This window comes from Leuresthes tenuis, unplaced genomic scaffold, assembly GCF_036924035.1.
Source record: "Leuresthes tenuis unplaced genomic scaffold, fLeuTen1.0.hap1 SCAF_17, whole genome shotgun sequence".
Lineage (NCBI taxonomy): Eukaryota > Metazoa > Chordata > Actinopteri > Atheriniformes > Atherinopsidae > Leuresthes > Leuresthes tenuis.
Genome location: NW_027325371.1, coordinates 6,055,883 through 6,075,789, shown reverse-complemented (window position 1 = coordinate 6,075,789; position 19,907 = coordinate 6,055,883). Strand labels below are relative to the sequence as shown.

The 19,907-nt window shown below is 39.6% G+C and overlaps 5 protein-coding genes across 6 annotated transcripts; 1 reads left to right on the top strand and 4 right to left on the bottom strand.

The window, feature by feature from the left end:
* Positions 1-207: 207 nt before the first annotated feature.
* LOC140273028 (uncharacterized) lies at positions 208-1,897 on the top strand. The gene is made up of 2 exons (XM_072368553.1): positions 208-412; positions 691-1,897. The coding sequence occupies exons 1-2, from the start codon at positions 319-321 to the stop codon at positions 1,293-1,295; spliced, it is 699 nt and encodes a 232-aa protein (XP_072224654.1). The 5' UTR covers positions 208-318; the 3' UTR covers positions 1,296-1,897.
* A 300-nt stretch (positions 1,898-2,197) lies between these two features.
* LOC140273253 (uncharacterized) lies at positions 2,198-4,103 on the bottom strand. The gene is made up of 3 exons (XM_072368772.1): positions 3,678-4,103; positions 3,017-3,248; positions 2,198-2,928 (listed from the first exon to the last, which is right to left on the bottom strand). The coding sequence occupies exons 1-3, from the start codon at positions 3,987-3,989 to the stop codon at positions 2,198-2,200; spliced, it is 1,275 nt and encodes a 424-aa protein (XP_072224873.1). The 5' UTR covers positions 3,990-4,103.
* A 982-nt stretch (positions 4,104-5,085) lies between these two features.
* On the bottom strand, positions 5,086-8,254 carry elob (elongin B). Of its 2 annotated transcripts, none has more exons than XM_072368555.1 (4): positions 8,163-8,254; positions 6,885-7,019; positions 5,922-6,030; positions 5,086-5,788 (listed from the first exon to the last, which is right to left on the bottom strand). In XM_072368555.1, exons 1-4 carry the CDS (start codon positions 8,163-8,165, stop codon positions 5,676-5,678), a joined length of 360 nt encoding a protein of 119 aa, XP_072224656.1. In that variant the 5' UTR covers positions 8,166-8,254; the 3' UTR covers positions 5,086-5,675. The 2 variants fall into 2 exon arrangements, with proteins under 2 accessions (XP_072224656.1, XP_072224657.1); XM_072368556.1 differs by having other exon boundaries at positions 8,146-8,180.
* Positions 8,255-8,371: 117 nt separating this feature from the next.
* Positions 8,372-14,281, bottom strand: LOC140273029 (uncharacterized). The gene is made up of 12 exons (XM_072368554.1): positions 14,145-14,281; positions 12,776-12,977; positions 12,641-12,673; positions 12,448-12,563; positions 11,988-12,096; positions 11,759-11,791; positions 11,626-11,658; positions 11,287-11,520; positions 10,747-10,850; positions 10,390-10,555; positions 10,263-10,298; positions 8,372-10,102 (listed from the first exon to the last, which is right to left on the bottom strand). The coding sequence occupies exons 1-12, from the start codon at positions 14,207-14,209 to the stop codon at positions 10,094-10,096; spliced, it is 1,140 nt and encodes a 379-aa protein (XP_072224655.1). The 5' UTR covers positions 14,210-14,281; the 3' UTR covers positions 8,372-10,093.
* Positions 14,282-14,674: 393 nt separating this feature from the next.
* rusf1 (RUS family member 1) lies at positions 14,675-18,078 on the bottom strand. Its single transcript, XM_072369310.1, has 14 exons — positions 17,764-18,078; positions 17,604-17,681; positions 17,404-17,518; positions 17,253-17,298; positions 17,116-17,148; positions 16,926-17,031; positions 16,267-16,368; positions 15,983-16,053; positions 15,696-15,880; positions 15,530-15,587; positions 15,389-15,453; positions 15,191-15,301; positions 15,033-15,098; positions 14,675-14,936 (listed from the first exon to the last, which is right to left on the bottom strand). The coding sequence occupies exons 1-14, from the start codon at positions 17,911-17,913 to the stop codon at positions 14,851-14,853; spliced, it is 1,272 nt and encodes a 423-aa protein (XP_072225411.1). The 5' UTR covers positions 17,914-18,078; the 3' UTR covers positions 14,675-14,850.
* Between the last annotated feature and the right edge of the window lie 1,829 nt (positions 18,079-19,907).

The window sequence follows — 19,907 nt, the reverse complement described above, 5'->3', positions numbered from 1 at the left end:
TTGTGTTGCCTTTCGTAGCTTTCCCCTCATTTCGTGCCATATATGAACTACATTCCCCATGACAACGATTACATTACACTTGCGTCAAATACGTTGAAGCATTCGGGGATTGTAGTTTTTTAAAGGGTTGTGAATACACAAACCCCATTTTCGTCATCCAAATCGGACTACACTTCCCAGATTGCTTAACAACGTTGTAAAATTCATCGTTTTTTTCTACGTGAGAAAACACATCGGTGCCTCTGAAAGGTTGTTAAACTCCGCGATAGGTATACAGCGGATAAATAACTTCAGTTTTGATGTTTTTTGTTTAACAGCATGGAGGTAATCGAGACAATTGTTATACCAAATACTGAAGTGGAGGGAAAGGAAACGGTCGTGTCCAGTATGGACACTGATAAATCAAAAGCAGGTTAGTATTCACAGTCTGAAGTTAATCAGGTTTCATCCAGTCATCGCCTGATGCGAAGAGGGCCTGATGAGCGCGCTGCATCTGTCTGTTTTGCAATATAATCAAATACTCAGTTATTAGTGACATGAACCATTAATATCATATTGTAACTTTCACATATTCTTTTAACTAAATAAGTCATCACTTATAAAATTATCAAACTTGGGGGGAGGGAGCAATGTTAATTTTCAAGGTCATACATTTATGAACCTTAAAATGCCTTGCCTTTCCATCTCTAGAATTTATTTGGACGCTGCAAGCTACATGGCACCTTGTCAATACCCGGCTGGAAATGGATCAGGCTTTTGACCAGCCAGTGTGTAAGAAAAAGAAACTTTGGGAACTGGTGGCAGAGAAGGTGAATGCCAAACTGAGAGAATCAGAAGTCACCGATATCACTGTGAAGGCATACGAGTGTGATCTCAAGTGGAGAAATATGCTGGCCACATACAGGAAGAACGCAGAAAGGGCTAAGCGGCTGGGGGCGGCTAGTGTCCACTGGGAGTTCTTCAAAGTCATGCATGAGGTCTTGGGTAAAAGCAGGGAGGAGATTGAAGCCCAGCGCAGGACCAAACTCAGTGAGACAAGAGTGGGAAAGGCCATAACCAGCAAAAGGTTTACCCCAATCCTTCCTACACCTCCTATAACGGCTGCTCCCTGCTCCACCAGGCCTCCACAGGACATACTCCAGCTGTACATGGAGCTTCAGGAGAGGAAGATGAACATGTGGGCACAGCAGAAAGCACTGGAGGAGAGGAAAATCGAGGCCATCAACAACTTGGCTCAGGCTATCTCCAGCCTGGCTCAGAAGAACAGCACAGACACGTCAAAGGATGGACATTAAACCAGAGGAGACATGTGGTTTGCTCATACCAAAATCTTTCATGATACTGCACAAGGATAATGGTTCATGTAGATTGGTTTCCAGGTTGTGTTTTCTGTGAGAATCTAAAGAGAAAGAATAACAAACATCACTTCACCAAAGCAGAGACAGTCTTGATATATTTTTATAGAAGACCCAGAGATTATGAAAATAAGGCCATCAGAAAGAAGTTGACAGATATATTGATACTTATTATGAATATGATGTGTCATGGAAGGCATGGATTGCATAGCAGTGCTCTTCTTTAACTGTTTTATGTTGAAAGATGTACCACCCTCCATGTTCAGTGACCCCTAGTGGTCAAAGTAGAAACTGCAACATATCTTCCTGCCTAATCACTACATACTGAAATAAAAAGTTACTGGCATGATACAAGCATTTACAAACAATGTGGATGTGAAGTGTTAATGTTATTTAATCCCTGTTCCGTACATTGCAGTAATCAACCCTGCAATATAACCTTCATCACGTTTTATACGTGCCTGTCTCGACCTGTGGTTCATGGCATTACAATAATAAAAGTGTCAGTTGGTTTCTGATGCAGCTAACAGCTTTAATATCATGATCTGTACTAATCTTTTTTGTATTTCTATTATGACAGGTATCAGTTATACCAATAGTGGTAACTTTAATATCTATGATTATCTCAGATTAAAGTCATAGCTGTTGTTAACTGTCTAAATCTGTTAAAAATAAAGTATTTTTAATGTTTAGTTCTCATATGTAAAATGTGATGAAACTGGTTGTAGCTTTGAAGTTTAAGTTAAAAAATAATACTAATATTGACATGCTTAATGGGCACTCGGAGTGTTGGCATGGAAACAAATTCAGAAAGTTGAGATTATGTTAAAATAAACTTTTATTTATGCAAGTTTGCCAACAAAATCCAAATTTTTAAACAGCAAATCTGCAATGGCGTCACGTCTACATATACCCTGCTCATCTTCTTCCCCCTGTCGTTCATGGCTTAAGGCTCCGTCTTTCTCAAAGTCTCCTCGCACCACTTGTCCCATGTTCACAAACACATTGTGTAACACACAAGCGGTCAGAACAACAGCTCTCGCTCTGTCATAGTTTCCAATATCCAGATATTTGAGTCTTTGAAATCTGGCTTTCAGGTTGGCAACAGTCTGATCTAGGATCTGAAAATGCTCCTCCAGGGTTTTGTTAAAGAGCTCTTCTTTTGGTCCGTAACTTCTTCTGTATGGGGTTAAAACATGTGCGGTTAGAGGGTAATCAGCTCTGGCCACGATGCATGAGCCTGACGGCATCAGCTCAGGCTGCTGTTTGAGTCTGTCAGTCAGAGCCTTGCCTCTTTCCACATCAGATCCTTTGCTGATTCTACAGTGTAGAAACTGGCCAATACGATTGCACACAAGCTCAAGGTTTAACCAGGAGTCTGGATGGACGTCCTTCTTCATCCTTTTCACCTCAGGTGCTGCGCTCTCAATGTCATGTCTGCCCATAGGCAGACGGATAGGGATCTGCGTGTGTCCCAACACTCCCAGGACCTGAGGGACACCTTGCCCCTCTTCCTGCCCATCTTTTCCAAGCATATTGGAAAACGGGAAAAGTACTGCTTCAGCCTCTTTGCCTGGAGAATAGAGAAGAAATACCACCGTAAGTTAGCATGAACATCTTTTTACCATGACATCTTCCAACAAACACCATAATCAACTCACCGACTGGCCACCTGATGTGCTTGTCCTCCAACAGGTTGATGTGCTCACAGAAAGAGAAGAAGATCCTGTGGATGTTTCCTTTCTCCAGCTGGAAACGTCGGGACACAGAACGATAGCTGACCTGCTCAGAGAGCAGCGTGAGAGACAGGAGGACGGTGTGGGACAGAGATAAGCGAGCCCGTCCAGCCATTCGAGCCCTGGATTTAGAGCTTTGAAGCAGGTCTGAGATGTACTAGTGACACACACACACACGAAAAAGAGTCATTCAGTGAATTCAACAGTATAATCACATTCAATTTCAACATTGAAATGGTTTCACCAAACTTTGAGTGACCACTAAAACAGATTTATTTACATTTAGTATATCTTCTCTGGTCACCTGTGCCTCTTACTGGTGGCATCTCACAAGACAAAGAAGTAATCATTTAAAGCCGAGTCACTAAGAATCAAATATTTTATAAAAACATTTTATTTAAAAGGAAAAATGCTATTTCAGTATCTCATTCAGCGTTAACACCCCAGTGAATATGTCATGAAAGTCTTCTATGAGCAGTTCAAACAGCTGAAGTAAAAGTATTTAACCCTTTATTATACTTGATCAAAACTAAGAGGTTTTTTTTCACAGGACTACAGCGTGACCAAAATCAAACGCTGTAATTACCTTGACTGCTTCATCGTCCACAATATCCAGCTGTTTCTGGGATCCTTCCGCCCTTTCCCCCGTGGTGCTTATTGTTGCGGTTGTTGTTTGAAGAATTTGGGGCACCGCATTTGTTTGACTCTGCAATAACTGTACGTAAATAGTAGGTGGAGGCTGCGTTTTAAGTTTTGCAACGAGATCTGACTCCAGGATCTCTTCCACCGCCTGGTCCAACCGATGCTCCAGCTCACCCGCTGACAGAGGCTGCCATTCCCGCTCCACCATGTCCAAAACAGCTTTTCCCGCCGATAAAATATAATCGCCGACGTCCATTTGTAATTAAAGGTGAACCAGAATCCGTTTCTGCCATATAACGACGGAGGTTAGCTCAACAACAGTCGGGAACTCTTGCGTTTGCTAGCAGCACAAAGCTAACTGTGAGCGCATGTTTGCTGCGTTCAGGTACTACAGGAAAAAATACAGAATCAATGAGACGTTGAGGAACCGTGGGGAATTGAACACTGCGTGGTATTAGTCATACTTGAATTTTTCGTCCACTTCTTAAACAAGTACAACGTGTGTTAATCAAACAACAGAAAATGAACACTTACCAATCATTATAAAGCATAAAAGTCAAAACATTGCTTTGGCACAGCTAGGGACTGGCAACAGAATAAATGTCTAAAATGACTGAAGAGCAGCAATGATCTGATATTTTCAGTGAACAAAAATAATTTCTCCAAAATTAGACTGATTCTGCACTCATCAGCCTGTTTAAAATTTAAGAAATCAATTACCACAGTACACAGAGGTGATAAAAACTTTTTAATTTCAAATCGCTAACAAGTGCAACTCTGTATGTCCCACTGTTTAACAGGTTTAATTTTCAAGCATGTTTTAATGCAACATTTACGGTTTCATTCAACACTCTCAGGTCAGAAAATGCTTTTCCTGTGGTAAATCATACATACGGGATATATTTTAATGAACTTTCTAAATGATGACAACACCTGTTCCCTAATTTGATGTCTCGATGTGCAGAGAAATGGGGGGGGGGGGGGGGGGGGGGGGGGGGGGGGGGGGGGGTGTACTGATGGTGTTACAAAAAAAACAGCAAGGAGTAACGGGGTACTGATTCTGGGTTAACAAGGAGTCAAATGGCCCTCTGCTAGCAAATAAAAGTCATAACACAGCATGACTTACTGCCTGTTAACTAAAACTGTTTCATGCTTATTTTAAGCAACTCAAGCCACTAACCAAAGCTGCCATCTCCAAGATTTCATGGGCTGCAACCCAATACTGGACACAGAAGTTAGTCAGACCCCCCCATTTACTGCGTTTCAGTTTTAATAACCTCTCTGAGCAGCAACATGATGAAAATATTAATTACTGATTGGCAAAAGTACAAAGGAATTTTCATCATATCACCCGCCAACAAGTGAATACATTTTTATTTTAGAAATATGTTCAAAATTTATCAAATACAGATGGTAACTTAGAAATTCACAAAGTTCTAGCAGTCGTTGCAACACGTATATCTGCCTCAAAGGCCAAAAAAAAAAGGGAAAAACTTGTTAATCCTGGTAATAGTTTAATGAAGAAACACACAAACATAAAGTCTAAAAATGTTACACTTTGTCCACTCTGACTTTTAAGCCAGCAAAAGTAAGGCGGTATCAACCCTACTCCAAATAAAGTCTAAAATTCATTAAATAAGTTCAGCCTTTACCAATCCCATGGATGACTGACAGTGTTGTGACAAGTCCGCCAGGTGTCTCTCAAGGGTACTGTGAGAAATTATACGTTTATCGGTCACTTGCTCTCCAATTTCAAGACAAATTAACCACTTTAAAGCCCCCTCAAATTTGCAAGGGGGATCCGTGTTTGTAATTGTTGAAGATCTGTCGTTCACACTGGAAAACTTCAGCCGCTGAGGCATCACTTCCCAAAACTCAACCCCTCCCTCCCACTGTGTGTCCTCCCTATGACCCCCTCCATGTCCCTCTCGTGTCCCTTCCCTCACTGCACGGCCTGCTCGTTGGCTGTGCTGCCTGAATCCTGTGGCTTCATGACGTCAGGGAGCTCTGGGGGAGTGGAGAAAGACTCGATCCTCAGCTGCTCAAATGAATCATCTGGGAAAATAACACAGACAAAACGGACGTTATGAGACAAAAGACAAGCAGACGGTTATCCGAACAAACCAAAAAGAACATGAGCTCAAAGTGTAAACAATCAAATGAGCTGCTCAAAGGTTGACAAACTCACCACCGAGACGAAAAGCTAATCCCACCGTGGCTGGAGCCTGAGGTCGAGCTGTTTGATTTGTAAAGCCACAATTTCCAAGAGTTTGACTGTCATTAAGCAGCACATCATCCTGGAAAAAACAACCCAAAGAGTCTGCCGTTTGTTCACAACACCAATACGGTAATGAACTCTGAACAACAACAACTGATGTCCCTGTTTAGGTCTATAAAAAAAAAAAAACAGCCTAAAACCTTAAGATATTAAAATTAAATCATTTTTCACACAGGACACACTGCTCTGAAACGGTCCAGAGGCGCCACGTGTTGCCAGACTTTATGAGACGATTACCCAGACAACTTCCTTGTTGTGACCCCACAAAATTCAGTGAGTGAGAACATACACAAATATATCAAATGAACCTCAAAGCATTTACGGTAAAAACGAGTGACAATCCTGGTAAGTAAAAGCTGCATCATTCTGCATGTTGCTCTCCACTCACTTGTCATTTTAGAAATAAAGTACATAACGTCTCTACATCAACACAATCCCGCTCATTTGATAATCTTTTTGCAATTTCCACAGTGCATTTCTGCATTATGAACTACCTCCCGTAGGCTTTACCTTTTGTTCAGTAGTCCCGGATGTTAAAACACGCAGTGATTCTCCTGCTGTGAGGCGCATGTTTGCACAGCAACTGTGAAGAAAGTCTAAACTTTCCTCCTGTAAACTCTACAAATACTCTCAAGTGTTCATGTGTTAAAAAAAAAAAAAAAAACAGCTGAGTTGGCATTTCAGGGTCATATTGACTTTGTAATAAATAAAACGTGTTAAATGATTTCTAATAAAATGATTTAACAGTACAGCAAATACTTGTAAAACAGACATCTATGTTGTTTAACATGAACAAGTCGGTCTGTAAAAAAGTAGCAACAAACCATGTGAGAAATGTTTTGTCTGAAAGATGTTCCAGGTAGTTTATTTCACCTTATAAAGCCTCTGATCTTCAGGTGGCTTCTTCAAAATGCCTTCCACAATACGTTTCAGCTCATAGACTGTGGTGGACTCTTTGGCATCTGTGAAGATGGTCGTCTTGTGACGTCGGATCATTAAAAACACATCCTGAGTGAGAGCAAGAGGCAGAGGAAACGATAGGAATGAGACACCGATGACTTGTAAAGACATTTACATCACTGAAATTCAATAGCTGAAGATAGTGCTTTCCCCAACACGCTGTATACAACTTATTCATATTCAAGACACTGGATTGAATTGTTTCAGATTCTTCTGAAGCTAGAAAATAAAATGACATCTCAATTTCAGTTCAATTTTATACACATATTACCTGGAAATTAGATGAGCTTACTTTGTTGCAAGCACAAGTGATGTACAAAAAGAAATCCCCAGAAAGTGACTAATGTCACATGTGGGAAGAATACTAAAAATATTAACAAAGCAGGACTAGTGTAACATAACAGATAAGTTGATACAAATTAAGGTGTCAAGTTCCGTTGTACAACAATCTATTAGAGACATTACAGGCACAAAGTGGAAGTTAATGGTGAGAGAATTTTAGTGAGGTATTTTTCTTAATTTGACGACAATCTTTACGCCTAACTGGGCGTTTTAAGAGCCACGGTACAGCTGTTGGCTATCGTCATGACGATACTTAGCTGTCGCAGTGTTAGCCAAAGCTAGTCGTTTAACCAAATATTAGCAAAGAGTAGCTTTCCAAAACACTGGGCAGATAAATTAGAAACCCCTCCCAGTCTACCAAGTACATAATACACCCTGTCTTGGGACCCATCTAAGGTTAAACAACTTAATAACTCTAATCAAACATTTCCATCTTAGTTATTTAATAGATTAGAGCATTAGCCGGGCTACTTAGCTTTCTTGTGGCTAGCTGGCTACTCGGTTAAATAGGTTTGTTACTTTAGCTGTCACGAATTCAAAACTAGGTTAAACTCTACGCCCTTTGTCTGAACTCATCTCTGTTGAACTCACTGTCAACTTGAGCATTATCAAAGACAATCCCCAGCTAAAGTGAGGTTCACAATTGACGTTACCCAACGAAGCGGAAGCTAGCCTGTGTTAGCACTGGGTAGCTAAACACAGACATAAGATTTTGAAAAACGGCTTAATGTCAAGCGTGGTTAAGCTACAAACAGCGGACATTTTACTACATGACAAACAAACAAACATCAGGTTTGGCTAGTCACAAGGTTGTTTACACTGTGAGCTCTACCTGTCTTTCTCACTCACCATTTCTTGCGGCTGACTGCACGCAGGAAAAAAAAAAAACCTACACCGCACAGCGACAAATATGAGCTCACAGCAGCATTTGACAGCGAGCTGCAACTCCACAATCTACCAGCTGGTGGCACTGCAGGGCCCTCAAACACTTCGTTTAGGCGCTATTTAAATTGTACCGATATGAGACGTTTAATGACCACTTGAGCATATGAAATAATATCAACTGGTAAAACTGGTATAGTTTGAATTTGTCACGGAACACACATCATATATACAAAGTGTGAAATGAGTAGATTACATGTCTTTGAAACCCTGCTGTTGTCCTGTTTATCAGAAAGTTATCTTAAATCTGTGATAAATATTTCTTAACTTGAAAAATAATAATATGAAATCACCTGTGGAGGTACAGATAAAACTGCTTAAAAAAAAAAAAGTCATTTCTTGTACACCACTAACTGCAAATGCTGAGTGATTACAGGTGAATTACAACCCGTTAGCAGATTACAGATCAGATTAAACAAGCCATATTGCTGCTGACAGTCAATTCATTTGGATGATATTTTAATTTGTTCAAGAGTATGACCCCCAGCAAACACCCAACATGGTGATTCTACACTTGGAGGATTTTATTTGGCTTTTTTACTTTGTAAGAAGTTGAAGTAAGAACAGAGATCAGACGCAGAACAATTTATTAGTCTAACATGCTGGCTTTGTCAAAGATACACTATTTTTTTTTATCTTAGATAAGGTAGGGGGAAATATAAAACCACCTAATTTGCTGCACAACTCATTTTAGGCAAATGAGAGTGCAGTTAAAACATAAGTGGTTGCGGAGCTTTAAGAAGTCAAACTGACTGATTGAAAACATGGCACCAACAAGAAAGCCGACAGTAAAAACAGTGGTAAGAATGATAGAACTCCTGAAAGAAAACAAATCTACTCAGTGTGGGGCAAAAGACGATTGTTCCCAGTCCGATGTGTCTAAAAAGTACTAACAAAATGGGAAGGCTGTAAAAGGGAAGACATACAAATCGACTGAGGAAGACGTCAAAGCACCAGAACAGCTATTTCAAAGCAATGTGCTGAAGACAGAAAATACACACCAAAGGAATCTAAAAACAAATGGGCAGAAAAATAAGTCATTGCTTGTGATTGAATTGTAATAAATCAGCTGAATGAAGTGGGATTTTCATCCCAACATAAAGCCTAACATAAACCATCACTAACACCTAAGCAGTAGGCTTAAAGAGAGGCAGTCATGGACTGTGGATGAGCGGATGAAAGTGATATTTAGTGAGAAATCACCAATATGTGTTGGACAAGGAGACGTTTCAGCATGATAATGCATCTTGGTACACAATATCAGTCCATGCCTAAAAGAATTCAGCCTATCATAAAAGACGCTTTTACAAAAAGTGCTTTTACAAATCCTGAATGTTCAGATATTAAATAAAACAGTTTTGTGTCACATCTGTGTTTAGCCATGGCTTAGTGACTAAATTACGGTTTTATTCCTTGCTTGGATCAAATCCACTGTTTTGACTGTTTGATGCAAACACTCAAGACATATTACAAACGAGCAACAGAGCAATGTAGTATTAATCACTCTCATGTTACTCGGCACATTTTGGACTTTGACCTGATTTGTTACTTGTTTGTCTTCAAATACTGGTTAAAAAAATTAAAAGTCCACACTGAAGATGTTCTGCAGCCTTCGTGATACACTGTTATACAATGTCAACAAATGAAATAACATTCTACATTCAAAGATATGATGTTCTTCCACTACTTGAATGCCAAAAATAACAAAAACACACTGTGAACTAAACTTCTTATTCAGATAAAAGCATCAGGGCTGTACTCGCCCCATTCTGACAATGAAGTAACGCACTCCTCTTCATTAGTTTGCAGCTGAAACCGACTCCACTTTGGTTGCAGATTCAAATGACCTGAAAATAACAGAGTGAGACAAGTGGTATGTTCCTGTTAAGTGGCTTGTTCAAACATTTTTCAAAACTGCATCAGAATTCAATGACTATTTTCAAGAGGAATTAGAAAAACTTTGAACATATTAAACTATGGAACATACATACACAGAGAAAAACTTACCACAAAAACAGTCTCTTGGATCTTGGAATAAGCATACTATGTAACAGAGGTAAGAACAAAATGGTCATTTCATCATGTATGTGTAAGTAAAAGGCCTTCTATTTAAACTCAAGTGTCCAAAACTTACATTCAGTCCTCTGGGAGATTGAACAGGCTCTAGTCCCTTACAGCAGAGTATTGAAAAAGGTCTCTCCTTAGTCTCTGGATGCTCTTTGAAACACAGACTGAAAACTTTGGCAGGCAGGTAAACATCCCAGTCAGCGGCATGTTCGTCTGATAGATCACAAACTATCCTGTTGGGGAGCCACCATTTGAGGAGTTACAGTGTTTAGATCAGCATGATACAATAATATTCATTCATGGAACTAGGGTGACAGGGATAAGATTGCCAGATACATAATACTAAAAAATTAAAAGTGGTGTAAAAAATACAAACAGCACATAAACAATACCAAAACAGTTCCAAAGCATTGTGCATACAGACCTGTCAATCATCTGTGGTGTGATCAAATCCGCAGTGCCTGTCTGCTGATGATAAACCACAAGAGCAATGGAAATCTTCAGCTGATCTTTTAGCTCTCGGTTGATCTAGTACAGGGAGACATTCACACATCACATCCACGTGAGACACGGGACACAATACTCCATGAGTTCCTCACATTAAATTCATTGGAACTGAGGGTTGCTGGGATCCTCTGCTACTGTCCTGGACAATGGCATATAAAATGTTAATTTAACCATGAATTCCATGTTGTTTGGGTCATGTGAGATGTATTAAAACATTGAGCAAGTTATGACTTGTTCTCACGTTATTGGACAATTTAAGACGCATGTAAAAAATACTGAGGAGAACAATATATGACAACAACTATGATTCCAGTGACACTCAGCTGACACTGGAGTTTGTGTTGCTCCTCACTTCTGAAAAGCTCTGTTTGCAAACTGTAACTGCACCTCTGATGCTGCTACTGTGAGCTTGAGTTCTGTGTGACAAGATAAGCAGAGGAATCACCAACGCGCTCACTTTGTGGACTATGTCATGAGGCAGTCTGGAAAGGATTCTGAGCGGGTAACCAAAGTGGGAGATGACGTCTGCGATGTTCTTCGCTACATCTGACGGGAGGCACGACGGCATCGGTACCGCCTCCACCCATTTGGAGTAGTAGTCCGTGACTGTCAAAATGTATTTGTGTCCGTTTAGGGTTTGAGGCAGTGGCCCCCTTACATCCAAACCGAGCCACTGCCACGGTTCGTTCACCTGCAACCAGAGGATTACAACGTAGGCTCGCATCAATAACTTTGATTTGCAATTTGTGTAATTATATCCAACTTCCTAATGAACATTATATTATCATAAACCTACCTCAATCATATTTTCAGAGTTTTCACAGGCTGTCTGTAGAAATTATAGAAGAACGTGATTAAATTCACACTTCCCACAGCTTGCATTAAAAAAAAAGAATATATAAAATTTTAAAAGGATTCTGACAACTTACACTGAAATCATTATCTGGAGCCCACTGAATATTCTGTTGAGTCATGCGACAAAACACAAACAGAAAAAGGGACCATTTGGACATAAATACAGATACAATGATCTAAATTGGTCAAAGTAAGAACCTGAGCAAAGTTGTTTTACCTGATGTGATACCACAAGTGTCAAGCTAAGCTCAAAATGAACATTTACACCAGTGACATGCCATGTTATCAAACATGACCACCAACCTGTGGTACACAGTAATCTCCATGAAAGAAATGTGGGAATGACTCGATCTTCATTAGCCCTTCATCAACTATGACTCTCCATTTCTCAGCCTTTCGTGGGTCTTTGTCTCTGAGCAGAAAAACAGAAAAACACATCAAAGAGGAAACTAAACAACTTTCAAAGTAATAAACTGTGTAAAAAAACACTGAAAACAAAAGTCATGACTGCTTCCTTGTTTTTGTGAACTACATTTTTTACAACAACAAAAATCCTTGATCCTAATTGGATGGCAGAAATTTAAAGGTAAACACAACATTACCCAGTAAACATCTCATTTTATGAGAATTCACTGAATAAAGACATCAAATCTATAGGCTTTGATAGTTGAGATGTGAGGCATTTAGGGTTGGTAAATGTGTGACATTTGCAAATTATAAGTGTTTCTGAAGCTATAAGAGCTCCTTGTTGGTTGTTCCATACCCTGAAGGCTGTTGTTCTGTCTGGCTGAGTTCTTTGTTCTGGGTGCTGTTTTTTGCTGTGGTAGGAGAGGTCGTTGCAGACTGAGCTGACTCTTTCTCTGAGGCTTTAGCAGGTGGCTGGATTCACAACACAGTGTGTTTAGATGTTTGTTCTTCAGAGGTGAATAAAATCATTTTAAAAGTTACGGTCTCACCTTGGTCCTCTTACGTTTTGGGTTAACAGAGGCCTGTATCAAGGGGACAGCGACAGTAATATAAACATTATTTTAGTAAAAATAAAAGTTTAACTTGAGTGGGATTCATTTGGGAGAAGTACAGTAGACACAAACCTTTTTCTTCCGTGTGTTGTCGGGGGGTGAAAATATGGTGGGCACCGCATCTTCTCGAAGTGTCACGCTTTTTGCTGTTCTGTCAAGGTACTGCTCCTCAAAGTGATTGCTGCACAGCACAGAAAAGCGAGTTGGAGTCCAGTCCTTCCACTTCATGTTCGTAACCCATTTCTTAAGTTTTCTGGGATTGTATAGGGGAAACCTAAGGTAACACAAAGCTTGTTAAAACAGCCACGCAACACAGAAACAAATCTTCATTCAAGGATCCAGCCCTTTTTTTATTCTTGAAGACATTTCACCTCACATCTGAAATGCGTCTTCTGTTCTAAACGAGTTGGAGGGCGAAACATGCATGTTCAGGCAGGTAAACAACTCACAGGTAAGAATGACTTAAACTACCCACACAATGGACAGGTGAGTGACATACACAACCCGCCAAGTTTGAACGGTATTTCTACCACTTATAAGCCAAAATTTTCCCCCAAATTGTTCAGAACTGACTTATTCATCACACAAAGGAACAGTTCTAATAATATTTGGGTAATACATTTGTATGAAATCATTTGTGCTCATTCAAAAATAGTGTGATGAAAGGCTAAAATACCAACCTTCCTTTTTCCTTACAATGCTTATTGTTTCACTGATATTAAAGGAAGAAAACAAAACAAACCAATCAGCTATTGGCAAGCGGCAACATTATCATTGACAACATTGGTCGTTTCATCCCTACTGAAAACAATTTCAAAGTAGGTAAAAATCTGTTAAAAGTACTCTTCAAAAATTCTGATATGTTATTTATTATGCTGAAGAGTTCACAGCAGTGTGGCCTGGTTTTGTAGATGTAAGCCACATAATGTTATTCTTTTTCACACTTTCATGTGATATTCTGTCATTTATAATGTATGAAACTTGCTTCATACGGGTTGCTTCATACGGCCAAAAACAATCAAATGTACACTGTTGTTAAGGATCATATATTTTATTTCAATGCACTGACTGTTCATTTCAATTACTTTTAACCTTTCAATCATAGTCTGAACTATAATGGAAAGGATCTGCCAATTGAACGGAGGCTCTTTTTTAAATTAATATATCATAAATAAATATAATACACAGAGCATGTCTGCCTCCAAAAATGAACTCAATGCAAACAAAAAGGGACTAAATTACTACAGTCCGATTCTTTCACCGATGGTATCCAGCTTTTCTTAAATTTGTAGAAACTAGAATAAGCATCTCTAAATAAGTAAAAACTTATTACTACAATTCATTATTAGTACAATTCATGTGGCAACTTTGTTATCTAGCTTCACATGAAAATCCAACTAGCTAACTGTTCCTTGTCTGTAGGTAATAATTTATTACTTACTTAAAGAACTTAACATCTGAATCATTTGCATTCTCGCAGTTGTAGGCACACGTATACCTTCCCATTTATACCAGAAAATTAAGTAAATCTGAACCCAAAGAAACTAGTTTGTGTTTATGCTAATGTTTAAAGAACGAACAATGGGTCATCTATATCCGGTTACAATTTTCAAAATAAATACCACATTGTAACTTTTGACGAAAAAAAAATAATAAATTTGGCATTTTTACATTTTATTTAGCAGTATGTGCAAGTTTTCTTTACCAACTGTGTCAAGCGTTTGCTAAGTATTTGTGTGAAATCAAAATTAATTTTCAAAAGGACGTGACTGCTCTCCAATCTTAAACAGGATGTCTTAATTTGACACAAACGCCTTAATTATGGAGTTTTGCTTCTTCTTCGTTGCCTCTTTGCAGGCAGTGAGAGTTTGATGCTGCCCCCCTGAGGGTGAAGGTAGTCATTAAACGTGTCTTTCATGAGTCGAAACAAAATAGACCACAGCAGATAGTGTTTGGTCAAAGCCCATTTTTTTGTATTTTTTTATTACAAGAAACTCAAATTGTTCCTGTACAAAACATATATTTTTTAGTCTACATCATAGACATTGAAATGCAATCAAAGAATAGCCTGAAGAAGACAACCCTAAAAATAAAGTTGTTTAATAAAAAAATCCAACATTTGATATAAAAAAACGGTATGAAGCAGCTCAACTGCTTTTTGTTTTCCACTCGACTCTCCACTCATCCCAGTCCAGCAGAGTTCTCTTTATGTCCCATCCTGCAGCTTCAACACCTGGAGATTACATCAGCAGAATCATGCTAATATTGGTGAAAATCATAAAAAACAGTAGATAATATTGTGGGTCCAAACTGCTTTGCCTGAGCATACCTTTGAGAAATGGATGAAAATTTGCATCCATCAGCTTATGACTTTCATGCACCATTTCCCAGTGGCCTTTCGTTTGAGAAAAAAACAAAGAACATGTCATTTATATGATGTAACATTCAAACAATGCTTTAAAGTAAATGAAGCAGGTAAAGGCTCACTTTGCTGATTTGTTGGGCAGTTCAACATGCTGCTGAGCCACACAGCCTGACACACTGCTCTGATTTCATCACGCACTGATGCTTCTGATCCCAAACAAACACACACGCAGCCTACAAGAAAGACAGCGGGATTAAAAAGAAAAACAACTTTCAGAGTATGTCAAAATAACAGCTGTTTTGTGGAGGAAGGTGGGATACCATTTGTGATTCCTATGAGGTAAGGCATGCTGTTTTCCTTCAAAGCCAAGTTCAGATGCTCCGGGCTACAAAATGAGCAGAGTTAAACAAAACTGTCCTGACCTTTAAATATGAGTAACCAAACATGATTTATGTAGTTACCTCTGTACAACGTCCTGTAACCTCACTCCGAGTTTGATTGGTGCAATTTTCCCAAACTCTACAAAAAAAGAATATTTAAAAGCATACAGATGTAACAACTTTAAAGTGCCACTACAACAGGTGCATTAAAAGCAAGTAAAAGCTCAACAAATGTGTCATTACAAACCCAAGAAAACCGGTTCTCTCCGATTTGCCTCTAGTGGACTCAGGATTCGTTTGTCCCTCAGGTACTGTTGCATCACAATTGACAGCCGGGCCTCATTGAAGGTTTCCATGACAACTGAACGCACAGCCTTGTAGTTGGCAAAGAGATGAAGGATGGTGAAGAGGAAGAATAGGCTGAGAGTCAGTCTGAGAGACAGAGAGAGGGAAGTGAATGGAGATTTGTGCATTTAAAAACAGACTCCCACAGTCAGTGTTCACGCTCCCCTGCCGTGTTGGTTTGACACTTACACTGGGTTATCTGTGACGAGGGGAATGAGTATCAAACTGACCAAGAGTCCAGCCAAATTCACCAAAGTCTCCTGCAGGAAATAAAGAATAAATCTCTCTCCATAAATATACATCTGTATATATGCCTTTAAAACGACCATCATATTAGTATTTAAACTTCTAGAAGATATGCGTGGACACAAACAGGAGCTTTGCATCGGATCTGAGCAGAAGGTAATTTTTCAGACATTATCATGTGGTTACAATGGTCTCCCTCATGTTTACAGCTAACAGATCACAGTTACCTGACTGCCATCTTTGGCAGAGATGTCAGCCATGTTGTCCCTGCGAGCCTGATGAACAGTCAGAGCAGCTCTGGTGGCACCGCCTGCCACTCCGACAATAGACTGAAAAAAAGACAAAACTCATAGTGCAGATGACTTTATCAGTTAGCATGATGCCAATCAGTTTTAACTTTTGTTTCCATTTCATATCAGAAATTCTATGTCCCCAATACAACACAGGGACTCAGTACCCAGTTCCTGCCTTTTCCTGCCTCCTGACCTGCAGAGAACCATATAAAATGCATGTTCATGCAGATAGTGGGATCATAGGGCAGCAGCTACACATGGTTTTTGTGGGCTGTGCCCCACTAGGTCAAGGCTGGCTCCATAACAGACGCCGGTCTCTTTTATGGACAAGTTACTGCTGAACGTTCTTAGCTGATTCACCATGAGGAGCTCAAGATATCCAGTAAAGTGGTTGACATAGTTGAATAGAGTGCCCTCGGTGCCCTCTGTGCCCTCTGTGCCCCAGGGGTAATTCCAAAACTAAAAGGACGGATTATGAATTATTCTTGGTCTTGAAATGGCCCTAGATATCCTGGGAGGATCTGGAAAATGTTGCTGAGGAGAGGGATCAGATTAAATGAACCTTAAATGTATCACAGCTGATTTGAGAATACCTTGAATATCCCTGCAGTGCACACAATCAAAGTGAAGCAAGCAGGAAAGTAGGGAGCCAGGATTTCCATGAACATGGCAATGTCATTGAGAACGTCAGCAAAAAGTCTGGTGGGTAAAGGAAAAGAAAGGACAATCACTCAATTATAGTTGAACTGACTGGACGAAGCAGGTTCCAACTTTGGTGCATACCTCCATTTTTTTGCCTCAGAGTCCAACTTACTCCTAGAAAGCAGACAAAGCAATTAATTTTTAAAAGGTGTTTCCATCAGAAGAGCGGAAATTAAGATAAAGCTTCCAACAATAACAAAGCACAAATATGAGGGTACCCTTTCTGCCAGGCGAAGAGGATTCTTCCCAACATGCCAGTTCCATCTGCAGGCCAAACATTTGTTTGCAAGTAACTCAAATGTCAATATAGAGCACACAAACCATGAATGATTCATGTCACTTTATGGTATCTTTTAAAAGGCGTTTCACCTCTTAATAACCAGGTAACTGTGGCTGCTGCCACGGTCGCTTCTTGGTTTCCAACGCCAACACCTTTCAGAGACGCCTGAGTTGCCAAAGTCCCTGAGAGGGAGCTGGAAAAAGCCTGCAAGACATAAAGAGCACAGATAGAGTTTCAATCTGCATGATGATGATAACCTCTGTGGTTTTACTGAGTGAAGTTACAGTACCTGAAAAGTATCCCAAAACTGGTACTGCAGGTAATCATCACTGACACTGTCTGGATAGCCTTGAGGCAGAAAGACACTCTGAAATAAAAGGTTATAATATCAGGTTCAGTGTATCAGCATTAAATCAGTGCAGCTATATGGAAATATAATAAATTCTTACTTTAAAAACTCCAACAACAACGTTGCCTCTTGATTCACTTTCCCGTCCATCCCTCCTCCTCTCCATCCCTCCATCCTTTGCTAAATACTTCCAGCACTGTGAACTGCCATATCTCTCCGTTGCCAAAACAAGCCCTGCGTCTTTCTCCATTTTGGGCTGATCGGAGGGGCAGAGGAAGACTAACGATAATGATAAACTGCACGATGCTACAGTCGAACATCCAGTGACATATATTTGCTTTAAACACACTTTAGAGGAACATATCTCACAGCCGACGTGTCATTGTCCGATGTTGTGTTTTTCTTTAGGCATTTCCGGGTTTGATTCGGCTTCGCGACTCATTATTGGTAGATCGGGAGTTAAGGGCGGAGCTCCAACAAGCTTCTATCCAATTGAAAGCACGTTCATGCAAGCGTGTAAGAATGACTATTTGGACTTTTACCCTCTGTTATGTTGATAGAATTTACTGATTTGAGAGTGTAAAAGTAAACAATTTTCAGATCTACAATTTTCTTATTTCATATTGTTGCAATTTGTTTTGACTTAAAGAAAACCAACTGCATTTCACAACTTTTTTTCCTTTTCATTAATTTCATCATTTTGATTTTTAAAGTCTTTGTTGTCATTATGTCTGATTATAAAATGGCACCTGCATTTACAATTAAGTCTGACAGATATATAAATTGCCAATTAAAAAAAAGCATACATTCAATGTACATTTAACAAAAATAAACTATAATGTAATTTGTCACGAATAAAACATCTATAAATGATCACAAAGTTGAGCTGCAACAATTTTCTCAAGAACTTTAGTCATAAAAGGAAGATTTCTGAATCAAAGGTAGGTTTTTTAAGTAAAGGTTTAAAAACAGTAAGCTTAAAAGTCTGAGGTGCATATCCTGTCAACAAAGACAGACTGATCAAATCCAACATGGAAGTATTGATTATGGGGAAAATCTCCTTGAACAGTCTTGTTGGGATTGGGTCTAAAATACAACTTGATGGTTTAGAGGAGACTATTGCTGTTGTTCGCTCAGAGAGATCAACTGGACAATAACAGTCTAAATACAAATCAGGTAAGATTCTTTAAAGCCGCTGTACTTGATGACACGTCAGTGATAATAGTGGGAAGGATTCCATTAATCTTTGATCTGACAGAAACAGTTTTATGACTGATTAGCAACCCCAACCTGAAGATAGCTGCCACTCCTCTTGCGTTTATTGATTTATCTAATTTGGGTGGGAAGCTGCAGAGTAGTGTGTAAGACTACAACTCATAGTCATATTTTAGGATGACTAATAAATTTGGCCATATTTCTAAATATGCCCCTTCCAAAGTGGGATGGATCCCGTCTCTCCTACTCAGACCAGGTGTACCCCAGAAAGATTTCAAATTATCTATAGAGCCCACACTGTTTGCTGGACACAACCCAGACAGCCTGTGGCTGAAGGATGACAGGCTAAACATTTCAGCACTGGTCAGACTTGGCAGGGGTCCAGAGAAAAATGACACACCAACGCTACATTAATTTTAGTGACCTCCAATTGGCATAACCGGGTGTCAATACCGCCAAAGTGAATAACTGCTTTATTGTATTTACACTTATCCTCAACCAGCAGTTTTAAAATTGATTCTACATCGCCCACTTTGGCCCCTGGAATACATTTGACTATGGTTTTAGAGATTATTGTGGAATTTAGAAGGACCAGGAACGAGTCAAACACAGATACCGTGAGGCAAAGCAGTTCACATGAACGACAGACTAGACTAGTTGCACAACAGTGAAGCTGTTCACAAAAAGAAACAGAGCAGATTGTAGTTCCTGAGAAAGGTGCGTCAGTGTTTTCAGCAATATGTTGCATGTCTTCAATAAGTCTGTGGTGGAGAGTGCTGCTGGGGAAGCATCAGACCGAGTGACTCACAGAAACTTAACAAACTGATAAAGAAAGCTAGCTATGTTCTGGGAGCTGCTCTGGAGTCCCCGGTGTTGATTGGGGGAAGAAGAATGAACAAGTTGCTGAACATTTTGGGGATAATACTGCACACCCTCTACATAACGCAGTGATGAAACAACAGTGTGTGTTCATCCAGCCCACTGGAAACAGTACAGCTGAGTCCATTTCTGGCATTCACAAGTTCAACT